Raw genomic sequence first — 12664 nt, 5'->3', positions numbered from 1 at the left:
CGGTGTGGAACTGCAGGCAGCGGGGGTGCCCGCGGGCGCCAGGAGCAATGGGCCAGCAACGGGCTACGGGCGCGGGTTGCAGATGGTGCAACCGGCTGGGCGTTGCGCGGTTCCTGCAGGAGTTGCGAGGCTGCCGCGCACGCCAATCCTGCAAGGTAGGATTGGTATCTGCGCCAAAGACAAAAAATCCTTGTGTGTCCAGTCACACTTGGCCAAGAAAGAATTCTATTCTATTGTAAATTCTTATTCTATTCTGTTCTAATTTCTGTTTTTTAATTTCTGTTCTATGATTTCTCATTTCTATTCTATTTTATTCTATTCTAATTTATTCTATTCTTTCTCATTTCTATTTTTTCTATTATTTTTAATCTCTATTCTATTCTAATTTCTATTCTTTATAATTTCTATTTTTTCTAATTTTTATTCTATTTTTTCTATTTTTTATTCTATTTTTTCTATTTTTTATTCTATTCTTTCTAATTACTATTCTCTTCCGTTCCATTCTATTTTCTATTCCATTCCAATTCCTACTAATTTATATTCTATTCCATTCTATTCTAATTTCTATTCCATTATTTCTCATTTCTCTTCTCTTCTAATTTCTATTGTATTCCATTCCATTCCATTCTATGCCAGGCAGCTTAAAAGACCGGGCACTTTATTTTTTAACTCCAAAGTAAAGTTTTCAGCCTGGAGGGGGGGGGGGGGCTGGGTAGATCAATAGCAAATTCCCCTCATTCTACAGGCAGTTCTGCAAACTTCCCTGATTGTAAGTCTCGCTTAGCCACAAAAATGTGGGGCTTGAGCCGTATGTTTGAGGGGTGCCCTGCACTCCCCCCACTTCCCATCTTTCAACTAAGGCTGTGGATTGTGGATTTTGTAGTATTTTATTTATCCTTTTTTATCCTTTGATATACAGTACTGTAGTGAGGGGCTGAGTTAACCTGTGTTGTTTCATAAATAAAATAGGTCAGCAGGGGGCGCTTTTCAAGGCCGAAATTTAAAGCAAGGTATTGCAAGCCGCCCCCCTCCAAAATTGGACCCCCAAAAGATTTTGGAAGGAGCCTTTCCAAAGACAATTGGATTGCAAGGTCCATGCTCCACAGCCCTCACCACAGGAGGGAAAAGCTGAAGACCAGGCAACCCCTCTGCAGGATGGTCAAGACAAATCAGTTTGGTCCACAGCCCGAGTAGGACTACAATTCCAACGATGCTGATCTTTGGGAAGCCTAAGTGAGGAGCATGGTCATTGTAGTCCACTGGGAGGAAAGGGGAAACATGAAGGCAGCAAGGGGACTTTAAGACCTCCACTTTTATTCCTTGGCCTGGGAATTCAATAAAGGCTGGACTGCAACTCCCATCAGCCTCTGCTGACTGACCGCCTTCTTGACTTTTTTGACCCCACTATGCAGCACAATAATGGAGAGGATCAATGCATGTGCTTAAATTAAATAAATACTTATAATGTTGAATGTATGAATCTTTAATCAAACACATTTTATGTTGAATGGATGTTTAATTAAAAACATTATGTTGAATGTACAGTATTATGTTTCAATAAATAATTGTTTATGTTAAAAGGATAATATTTAATAAATACAATTACAGTATTGTGCTTTACCTGCAATGTTTAGGATTTTCTATTTTCTATAGGTAGGTAGATATGTATGTAAGTAGATATAGATAGATAGAAAGATGATAGATTAGACAGATAGAAAGATGATAGGTAGGTAGGTAGATAGATATAGATAGATGGTAGGTAGGTAAATGATAGTTAGGTGGGTAGGTAGGTAGATAGATGGTAGGTAGGTAGGTAGATGATAGATAGTACATAGATGATAGATAGATAGATGATAGGTAGGTGGGTAGGTAGACAGATGATAGGTAGGTAGATAGATGATAGGTAGGTAGGTAGGTGGGTAGGTAGGTAGATATAAATAGTAGGTAGATGAGACAGATGATAGATAGTAGACAGATGATAGATAGATAGATAGATAGATAGATAGATAGATAGATAGATAGATAGATGGTAGGTAGGTGGGTAGGTAGACAGATGATAGGTAGGTAGGTAGATAGATGATAGGTAGGTAGGTAGGTAGGTAGGTGGGTAGGTAGGCAGATATAAATAGTAGGTAGATTAGACAGATAATAGATAGTAGACAGATGATAGTAGACAGATGATAGATATAGATAGATAGATAGATAGATAGATAGATAGATAGATAGATAGATAATGATAGGTAGATAGATAGATGATAGGTAGGTAGGTGAGTAGGTAGGTAGGTAGGTAGGTAGATAGATAGATGATAGGTAGGTAGATAGATGATAGATAGTAGATAGACAAATAGATGATATATAGATAGATAGGATAGATAAATGCTGTAAGTTGATAAGTAGGTAGATGATAGGTAGGTAGATGATAGGTAGGTAGGTAGGTAGGTAGGTAGATGGGTAGGTAGGTAGATGATAGATAGTAGACAGACAGACAGACAGATAGATACTGTATCTAGGTAGGTAGATAGATGATAACATACACAGAGATATTTGCTGAAGCTTTATTTATATTGCAGGATCTCCTGGAGTTTTGTCCTTTGAAATTTGCTTTTCTTGAGGCTGTTCCGCTCTCTGGCTCTCTCCAGAATTTGGCACATTCCTTTATTCATGCAAAAGCAGAGCATGTGATTGAGAGGCAATCCGGTCTAGTGGTTAAGGTGCTGGCTTAGGAACCAGAAGGCGAGTTCTAGTCCTGCCATAGGCACGAAAGCCAGCTGGGTGACAAGTGACTCACATTTATGACAGCTGCAGCGTCCCAAGCTCACAAGCAAAGTCAATGGCAAAGCCAGATTCACTTAACAACCATCTTCCTCACTTACTGACCGTGGTCATTTGCGAGAAAAGTTGTAACAGGGGTCAAAAGTGACTTAGCTAATTTCTCACTTAACAACAGATATTTCAGGCTCTGCTGTGGTTGTAAATTGAGGCCTGCCTGCATCAGAAATATCCAGGTCCTCGCATTGTCTTGTCCCGCTCCATCCATCCAGGAATAAAACCCGTGAGCCGGAAAAAAATTATTTCCATAATTTAATAATTTTCCGAAGAGACAATCCGGGATTTTTGCAATGCGACCATTCCATCATTCGTCCAAATCCGCTTCCTCGCTTAAAGTACAGTTGAAGACTTCTTGGAAAACTTCCAGGAAGGGCTGGGTGGCCTCTTCCACTGACATGTGTCTCTGGAGCTCCTGGCTTAGGGAGGTCACCCCCAGCCCCTCCAGGCCACACGGGACGATGTGGTCGAACCACGTCAAGTCGGTGCAACAATTGAGGGCCAGTCCGTGCGTGGTGATGTGCCTGCCGCAATGCACACCTGGACAGGCAGAGAGACAGACCGTACGGTATTCACATATGAATTTGGTACAATTATTATTATTATTATTAATTAGATTTGTATGCCGCCCCTTTCCGTAGACTCGGGGCGGCTCAGAACAACAATAAAACAATTCATGACAAATCTAATAATTTAAAAACATTAAAACCCCATTATTAAAGCAGACATACACACAAACATACCATGGATAAACTGTATAGGCCTGGGGGAGATGTCTCAATTCCCCCATGCCTGACGGCAGAGGTGGGTTTTAAGGAGTTTACGAAAGGTAAGGAGGGTGAGGGCAGTTCTAATCTCCGGGGGGAGCTGGTTCCAGAGAGTCGGGGCCGCCACAGAGAAGGCTCTTCCCCTGGGACCTGCCAAACGACATTGTTTAGTCGACAGGACCCAGAGAAGGCCAACTCTGTGGGACCTAATTGGTCGCTGGGATTCGTGCGGCAGAAGGCGGTCCCAGAGATATTCTGGTCCGATACCAATATTAATTCAATATCAATGCAATGAGCCCACTCTCCCAGCAGGCTTGGGGCTATTCAAACTTTAATATCTTGCCCCCACCCAATGAATGAATGGAGGGTGGATGAATCTGTTTGCGTAATTTTTCATGTTGTAAGCGCCCTGACTCTCAGGAGAACGGTGGCATAGAAATCGAAATAAGTAAATAAATAAATAAATAATAATAATAATAATGATATTATTATTATTATTATTATTATTATTATTATTATTATTATTTCCCTCGCACTTAGGACTGTATGACTGTAACTTGTTGCTTGTATCCTAAGATTTTTATTAATATTGTTTCTTCATTGCTTATTTGGCCCCTATGACAATCATTAAGTGTTGTACCACATGATTCTTGACAAATGTCTCTTTTTCTTTTATACACACTGAGAGCATCTGCACCAAGACAATTTCCAATCACACTTGGCCAATCTAAATTCAATTCTATAATAATAATAATAATAATAATAATAATAATAATAATAATAATAATAATAATAATAATAATACTGTAATAATAATCATCATCCTAGGTGCTTGGGAAGCGCCCGACTGATGATGAAGTACAAAATCCACCTTAGTGATCTCGTTTGCTGTGTTGTACAGACAATAATAGTAGTAGTAGTAGTAGTAGTAGTAGTAGTAGTAGTAGTAGTAGTAGTAGTAGTAGAATACTTTATTGGCCAAGTGTGACTGGACACACAAGGAATTTGTCTTTGGTGCATATACTCTCAGTGTATACATTTGTCAAGAATCATGAGGTAAAACACTTAGCGGTTGTCATAGCATAATAATAACAACAATAATAACAATAACAACAACAACAATAATAATATTTATTTATTAATTCGATTTTTATGCCGCCCTTCTCCTTAGTCTCAGGGCGATTTACAACATGTTAGCGAGGGTCCTTTTTCACAGAGCCGCCAGCCTCTGGCCCCCACAATCTGGGCCCAGGAACCCGTGGTGGCCAAGGACCATGGGCAGGGTAGTCCAGTCTCCATTTTCAGCATGAGCTGGCCGGGCACCATGGGCCTAGCAGTTCCTCTCCCCTCCCAGCACCCCCAAGAGTGGGCCCAGAATGGCTAAGGACCATGGGCAGGGTAGTCCATTCCCCCTTTGCAGCCTGAGCCGGCTGGGCCCATGGGCCTAGCAGTTCCTCTTCTCTCCCCACACTGGGCACCCCAGAATGGCTGAGCACCATGGGCAGGGTAGTCCACTCTCCGCCTGCAGCCGGCGGTGCACCATGGGTCTGGCAGTCCCCCTCCCCTCCGGGCCGGGGCCTCACCGATGGCGCAGAGCTTGCGGTCGCCGAGCCAGACGCCGGTGCGGGGCGGCGGGAGAGCTCGGGCGTCGGACAGGCCGAGGCGTCGGCAGGTATCCCGGGCGAGGCGCTCCAGGGCGGCCACGTAGGCGCGGAGGGCCAGGCGGCGGCGGCGGAGGTCGAGCACCGGGTAAGCCACCAGCTGGCCCGGCCCGTGGAAGGTCAGCCGGCCGCCGCGGCCCACGCGCGCCACCTCCGCGCCCAGCGCCCGCAGCCGCCCCGCCAGGCCCGGCGCCTCCGCCTCCTCGCCCCGCAGGCCCGACGTGTAGACCGGGCCGCGCGGCTCCCACAGCACCAGCCGCTCCCGCGCCGCCGCCCCGCCGTCCGCCCGCAACAGCAACGCCGCCCCCGTCGCCTGCGCCGCCAGCGAGGCCCCCAGCGAGGCCCGGCCCAGCCGCACCAGCCGCACCGAGGAGGAGGAGGAGGCCGCGCCCGCCATGGAGGCCCTGGCGCAGGCCTCAGGCCTCACAGTTCCCTCCCTTCTTTCCTTCTTTTTTTCCCTCCCCCCGTCCCTCCCCTTCCTCTCCCTTTCCTTTCCTTTGCATCCCTTCCCTTCTTTTCATTTCACTTCACTTCCTTTTCATCCCTCCCTCTTTCTTTCTTTCCTTCCTTCTTTCCCTCTGTCTCCTTCCCACTTTCCTCCCCTTTACTTCTTTCTTTCTTTCTCTCCCACCCTCCCCACCCTCCCTTTCCTTTCATTTACATCCCTCCCCCCTTCCTTCCTTCCTTCCTCCCTCATTTCACTTCTTTTTCATTCCTCCCTCTTTCCTTCCTTCTTTCCCTCCCATCCTCTCCCTTTCCTTTCATTTGCATCCCTCTCCCTCCCTTCTTTCTTTCCCTCTGTCCCTCCCCTTCTTCCATTCCCTTTCCTTTGCATCCCTCCCTACCCGCTTCCTTCTTTCCCTCCCTGTTGCCTTCCCTTCTTTTCATTTCACTTAATTTGCATCCCTCCCTTTTCCTTCTTCACTCCCTGACTCCTACTTCCTACTGTCATTTCACTTTCCTTACCTTTCCCTAACTCGTTCTTTCCTTCCTTCCTTCCTTCCTTCTTTCCTTCCTTCCTTCCCTCCATGTTGCCTTCCCTTTTCATTTCACTTCATTTTCATCCCTCCCTCTTTCCTTCCTTCCTTCTTTCCCTCCCGCCATCCCTCCCCTTCCTCTCCTTTCATTTGTATCCCTTCGCCCTTCCTTCCCTCTTGCCTTCCCTTCTTTTCATTTCACTTCATTTTCATCCCTCCCTCATTCCTTCCTCTTTCCCTCCCTCCCTCCCTCAATCTTTCTTTCTTTTCCCTCTCTCCCTTCCCTTCCTTCCTCCCTTTCACTTCCCTTTCATTTTCATCCTTCCCTTCTTTCCTTTCTCCCTCCCTCCCTCTTTCCTTCTTTCTTTCCTCTATATCTCCTTCCCTTTTGTCTACTTTCACTTCATTTTTAACAAATGAAGTTTTAATTGTTTTTTTTAATTGTTGTACACTGCCCAGAATCTGGAAGGAGTTGGGCGGCTTAGAAATTGAATAAATGAAAATGAAATGAAATTTTTACTTTCCTTCACGTTCTCCCCCCCCCCCTTCTTCCCTATTTCCTCCCTCCCTCCGTGCTTCACTTCATTTCACTTTCCTCCCCTTTCCTTCCCTCCTATCTTTCCTTTTCCTTCCTCCCTTCCATCTCTTCCCTCTCTCCCTCTTTTCCTTCTTCCTACTTTCATTTTGCTTTCACTTTCACTTCCCTTTCCCTCTTTCTCCCTTCCTTCTTTTCTCCCCTCCCTCCCTCTGCAGAACTCAGCCCAAGTGATCACACACACACACACATTCATTCATTCATTCATTCATTCATTCATTCATTCATTCATTCATTCAATTTGTATGCCACCCAACTCCCTAGCAATTCTGGGCGGCTCACAACCCTAAAAATAAAACATGTACCATGTAATTAAAACCTCTAACAAGCAATTTAAAAAACAATTTAAAACCAACAGTTAAAAACCACCTATGGCATTTATGATTTTCTGTTTTAAAAAAGTCCAAGGGGATCCCGCCCCCCCATCTCCAAATACATCCTGCAATATTCCTATTTGTGTTTTACAATCATGCCATAAAACGATAGAAAGGACGGGGAGAATTAAAAAAAGATGGCTTTGCAGGTGCACCTCTGGGCTGGCAACTCTCGAACCCCAGTCCAAAGGGAATTTGTCGTCAGAGGCGACAAGTTTGTTGACTTTCTCACTCGTTAAAACCTGAAGAAAGGATCACAAAGGCCAGGCCAAGAGTGAGCCAGTTCCCATTTTTGCTTAAACCAGCTTTTCAGATTTGGCTGCTATCCAGATAGATTTAGAACTCCAAGTCCCAGAATTCCCCTGCCACAGCTGGCTGGTGAATTCTGGGAGCTGAAGTCCACACACCTCTTCAAATTGCCAAGGCTGAAAAACGGTGCATGAATCATGTAAGGCCTGCAAAATTAATTAATTAATGATTGCATTATTTTTTTCTTCGTATGTACACTGAGAACTTAAGCACTGGAGACAAAGTCCTTGTATGTCAAATCACACTTGGCCAATCAAGTATTCTGTTGTGCTACATCCTCTTCTTTCTGCTTTTTCTCTTTTCCATTATTTTTTCTTTCCTTTTCCTCTTTTCCCTCTTTCCTTTTTCTCTTTCCTTTTTCTCTTCTTCTTCCTTCCTTCTTCTCTTCTCTATTCCATTCTATTCTTTCCTTCTCTATCCTTCCCTTTTTTCTTCTCTTCTCTCCATTCTATTCTATTCTCTCGACTCCACTCTATTCCATTCCATTTTATTTTCTATTTTCTCCTTTCCTTCTCTTTTTTCTCTTCTCCATCCTCCCTTCTTCTCTTCTCCCCTCCATTCCATTCTATTTTCCATCCTTCTCTCTTCTTTCCTTTTTCTCTTCTCTTTTTTCTCTTCTCCCTCCTTCCTTCTTCTCTCCTCTTCTCCCCTCCCCTCCATTCCATTCTCCATCCTTCTCTCTTCTCTCCTCTCCATTCTATTCTCTCCACTCTATTCCATTCCATTTTATTTTCTCTTCTCTCCTTTCCTTCTCTTTTTTCTCTTCTCCATCCTCCATTCTCCTCTTCTCCCCTCCCCTCCCCTCCATTCTATTCTATTCTCTATCCTTTTCTCTCCTCTTCTCCCCTCTATTCCATTCTATTTTCCATCCTTCTCTCTTCTTTCCTTTTCCTCTTTTTTCTCTTCTCCATCCATCCATCCTTCTTCTCTTCTCCCCTCCATTCCATTCTATCCTATTCCTCATTCTTTCTTCTCTTCTCCTCTTCTCCATTCCATTCCATTCTCCATCCTTCTCTTTTCTCTTCTTTTTTTCTCTTTTCCCTTTTTTCTCTTCTCTGTCCTACCCTGTCCTACCCTGCTATTGGGTTCCAGCTGAAGGCCCCAGTCCCAACTGCACTATGAATTTTGAGCCTCCACCTGCATAGCACACTCACCTTGGCCTGATTCCACCGCAGTCCGTGCATTTAGTATCTTTGTCCTTCCAGAGGACGCGTGACTGATTTATTTTGGGAGAAGGAAAAAACCAATATTTTTTTTTGGTTCTTGGCCTGTCACGGCATAGCTCTTTTAGGAGCTGGCAGGAAGACACTGTGACTTAATAAATCCGTTTCCTTTTGGAAAATTGACAAGTCTGTTTCCCGACAAGGAAATAGATTCTGTCTCAGTTGTGCTTCGTTTATAGCCAGTTTCCGGTCTTTATATATTAAGGAGGGAGTTTAGCACCCAATTCCCAGCACCTAGAGGAATCCCCTTGCGCCTTGGCTGTGGCAGAGTTGTGCAAAGGTGCACAGGTTACACCCACAAACATTTCAGCCTATAATTTTGGTTGCTAAGCATTACGGTCGTTAAGTGAGTTTTGCATCCATTTTTACGATTGTTTCCTTGGCACAGATGTTAAATCCGGCAGCAGGATGCGTTTAACAGCCTCTCGCCAACAGGACATAGAAACCAAGAAGATTGACAGCAGAAAAAGACCTCGTGGTCCATCTAGTCTGCCCTTATACTATTTCCTGTGTTTTATCTTAGGATGGATCTATGTTTATCCCAGGCATGTTTCAATTCAGTTACTGTGGATTTATCTACCATGTCTGTTGGAAGTTTGTTCCAAGCATCTACTGCTCTTTCAGTCAAATAATAATTTCTCACATTGCTTCTGATCTTTTCCCCCAACCTCAGATTGTGCCCCCTTGTTCTTGGGTTCACTTTCCTATTAAAAACACTTCCCTCCTGAACCTTATTTAACCCTTTAACATATTTAAATGTCTCAATCCTGTCCCCCTTTTTCCTTCTGTCCTCCAGACTCTACAGATGGAGTCCATGAAGTCTTTCCTGATCAGTTTTGTGCTTCAGACCTTCCATTAAACCATTTCCAATTTCATTAAAACATTCCCAATTCCTTCAAGCGTTTTATTTTTTCTACTTTGATTCCCCGTGGCTGATTTTTCTTCTTTCAATGACAGGACATTTTGTGCAACCTCATAAAAGAAGGAATCGGCTGAAAGAGCGCATGGAAAAGGAACATTTAAGATTTTGCATTGCTTTTAATTGCTGGGTGGTGACGTGCTTGGATGGGTTTTATGGGTTTTATGGTCTCCAAGTGTTTTGCCAAGTTTCCCCAGGATGTCTCATGACCTGGCCATTTAAAGGTGGGGATTATGGTATTTGCGGTGACGCTGGGGGTTAAAACAGGTTGGCTTCCGGGTTAGGGTGAGGTGAGATTCTCGTTCTGATCTCACCTCTATTTTTTTGTGACTATAGATTAACAGTTGGAAGGGACCTTGGAGGTCATGTAGTCCATCCCCCCCGCCCAAGCAGGAGATCCTACACCACATCTGACAAATGGCAGTCTGGTCTTTTCTTGAAAGCTTCCAGCGATGAGTCTCTGACAACTTTTGATAATTCTCGACTTACGACCAATTGCGCCCAACATTTTCGTTGCTATGTAAGGCGGGTTGTTAAGGGTGGCATAGAAATCTAACAAATAAATTAGTAATTCACCCCCCATTTTGGTTGCCATTGTTTAATAATAATAATTATTCCACTTTCTATTGTATTCTATTCCATATTCTATTCTATTCCATATTTCTATTCTATTCTACATTCTATTTTATTCTGTTCTATTATTTTATTCTGTCATGTTCATGGAGTGTATATTGGAGGTGGTAGTGGCCCTTTGAGAGCTGCAGGCAATGAAATTTCATTTTAACGTGGGCCAATTGGCGCATGTTCCAAGTGACATTAATGGTATTCTAAGTCCAAACGAGGGCAGAGAATCGAGGAAAAAACACCGGAAGTGTTTTGTCTTCCCGGTTGCATCACTTTCCTCCAGGTGCAAAGCAGGGAGGGAGGGGGAATTCCAGAGGTTTTGGGGTTTTTTTGCATCCTGGTTCAGAAGGAGCGAATTCTGACGCAAATCAACCCTTCCTGCTTTTTTTCCTCTTTTCATCTCTCTCCAGCTAATAATAATTTGGGGTCAGAAGGAAGCAAGCATAGCCCATCTGAACTGGTTTTGTAAATAAGGACATACTGTATGTAACTCTTACAGACAACCCTCACTCTGTCAAAGACCTTGGAAGACTCATATCAGATGACCCAAGTGCCAAAGCCCACTGCAACAACATCGCCAAAAATGCTTCAAGAGTTGTTCACCTAATCCTAGTTTTATTTTCCAGAATGCTATTGAGAATAACTTGAGTTAAAATTGCCTTATTTATTTGGTTAGACCAGTGTTTCCCAACCTTGGCAACTTGAAGATATTTGGACTTCAACTCCCAGAATTCCCCAGCCAGCAAATGCTGGCTGGGGAATTCTGGGAGTTGAAGTCCAGATATCTTCAAGTTGCCAAGGTTGGGAAACACTGGGTTAGACCATAGTGTAAGCATCATATGCTCCAAAGCACCTGAAGGTAGAACAAGAAGCAATGGGTGGAAACTAAACAAGGAGAGAAGCAACTTAGAACTAAGGAGAAAATTCCTGACAGTTAGAACAATTAATCTGTGGAACAGCTTGCCTCCAGAAGTTGTGAATAATAATAATAATAATAATAATAATAATAATAATAATAATAATAATGTATTAGATTTGTATGCCGCTCCTCTCCGAAGACTTGGGGCGGCTCACAACAATAATAAAACAATGTTATAGTGGAACAAATCTAATATTAAAAGAGAAAAAGACATATAAAACCCTATCATTTAAAACCAAACAACACATACATACCAAACATAAAGTATAAAAGCCTGGGGAAGGTGTCTCAGTTCCCCCATGCCTGGCGGTATAGGTGGGTCTTGAGTAGCTTATGAAAGACAAGGAGGGTGGGGGCAGTTCTAATCTCCGGGGGGAGTTGATTCCAGAGGGCCGGGGCCACCACAGAGAAGCCTCTTCCCCTGGGGCCGGCCAAACGACATTGTTTAGTCAACGGGACCCGGAGAATGCTCCAACACTGTAAGTTTTTAAGAAGATGTTGGATAACCATCTGTCTGAAGTAGTGTAGGGTTTCCTGCCTAAGCAGGGGGTTGGACTAGAAGACCTCCAAGGTCCCTTCCAACTCTGTTGTTGTTGTTGTTAAGTGGTACCTTCCAGCTGTGCCAGCAGGGGGGGGGAAACCTCACACGTCACACTGCACGCAAGACTCAAAGAAGCAGACGTAAGAACGGACAGGAAACTGGCCCCAAAATTTGCAAAAACAGGAAACATCCGGAGGAAACCCAAAAAGATGCATGGGTTGGCGATGGGGCTGCAGAGGAGGAAGTGGAAGAGGGAGAAAGGTTCGGCTTTCCTGGATTTTTGCAATGGTGTGATGTTTGTGTGATGTGTGCGTGTAAAACAATCACTGTCAACCTGCTTTCCATTGAGGACCTGTAGACTGCACGAGTGAAAAGGAGGGCTGTGAAAATATTGACTGACCCCTCGCATTATTATTATTATTATTATTATTATTATTATTATTATTATTATTATTTATTAGATTTGTATGCCGCCCCTCTCCGGAGACTCGGAGCAGCATCCTGGACACAAACTGTTTCAACTCCGAGCCCTGCACACCAAGACAACTAGACACAAGGACAGTTCCCCCCCCCCCCGAACGTCATCACTCCGCTAAACAAATAATTCCCTCAACACTGTCAAACTTTTTACTAAGGCTGCACTTCTATTTCTACTAGTTTTTTCTCATCATCCCTACCACCCATCTCCTCCTACGTATGACTGTAGGACTGTAACTTGTTGCTTGTATCCTTAAGATTTTTATTAATATTGATTTTTTTTCCTGATACTGTATGCTTATTTGTACCCCATGACAATCATTAAGAGTTGTATATTTTCTTTTATGTCCACTGAGAGCATTTGCACCAAAGACAAATTCCTTGTGTGTCCAATCATACTTGTCCAATAAAGAATCCTATCCTATTTTATTCTATTTATTCTATTTATTCTA

At 43.6% G+C, this 12664-nt stretch overlaps 1 protein-coding gene across 2 annotated transcripts; it reads right to left on the bottom strand.

Moving 5' to 3' along the window:
- Window positions 1-2541: 2541 nt before the first annotated feature.
- LIPT2 (lipoyl(octanoyl) transferase 2) lies at window positions 2542-5681 on the bottom strand. 2 transcript variants are annotated; one of them, XM_070749420.1, is made up of 3 exons: window positions 5177-5681; window positions 3570-3743; window positions 3286-3366 (listed from the first exon to the last, which is right to left on the bottom strand). In XM_070749420.1, the coding sequence occupies exons 1-2, from the start codon at window positions 5649-5651 to the stop codon at window positions 3604-3606; spliced, it is 615 nt and encodes a 204-aa protein (XP_070605521.1). In that variant the 5' UTR covers window positions 5652-5681; the 3' UTR covers window positions 3286-3366; window positions 3570-3603. The 2 variants fall into 2 exon arrangements, with proteins under 2 accessions (XP_070605520.1, XP_070605521.1); XM_070749419.1 differs by lacking the exon at window positions 3570-3743 and having other exon boundaries at window positions 2542-3366.
- Between the last annotated feature and the right edge of the window lie 6983 nt (window positions 5682-12664).

The sequence above is a fragment of the Erythrolamprus reginae genome, chromosome 4 (assembly GCF_031021105.1).
Source record: "Erythrolamprus reginae isolate rEryReg1 chromosome 4, rEryReg1.hap1, whole genome shotgun sequence".
Lineage (NCBI taxonomy): Eukaryota > Metazoa > Chordata > Lepidosauria > Squamata > Dipsadidae > Erythrolamprus > Erythrolamprus reginae.
The sequence above is the reverse complement of the archived record's forward strand: the minus strand, read 5'-3'. Positions and strand labels throughout refer to the sequence as shown.

Bases quoted from the DNA above. Each gene is read 5' to 3' on its own strand.
- LIPT2 (XM_070749419.1), bottom strand. From the start codon at position 5,651: ATGGCGGGCGCGGCCTCCTCCTCCTCCTCGGTGCGGCTGGTGCGGCTG. The intron at 3,367-5,176 runs GTGAGGCCCCGG...CTGCCTGTCCAG, and splicing joins CCGCAAGCTCTGCGCCATCG to GTGTGCATTGCGGCAGGCAC.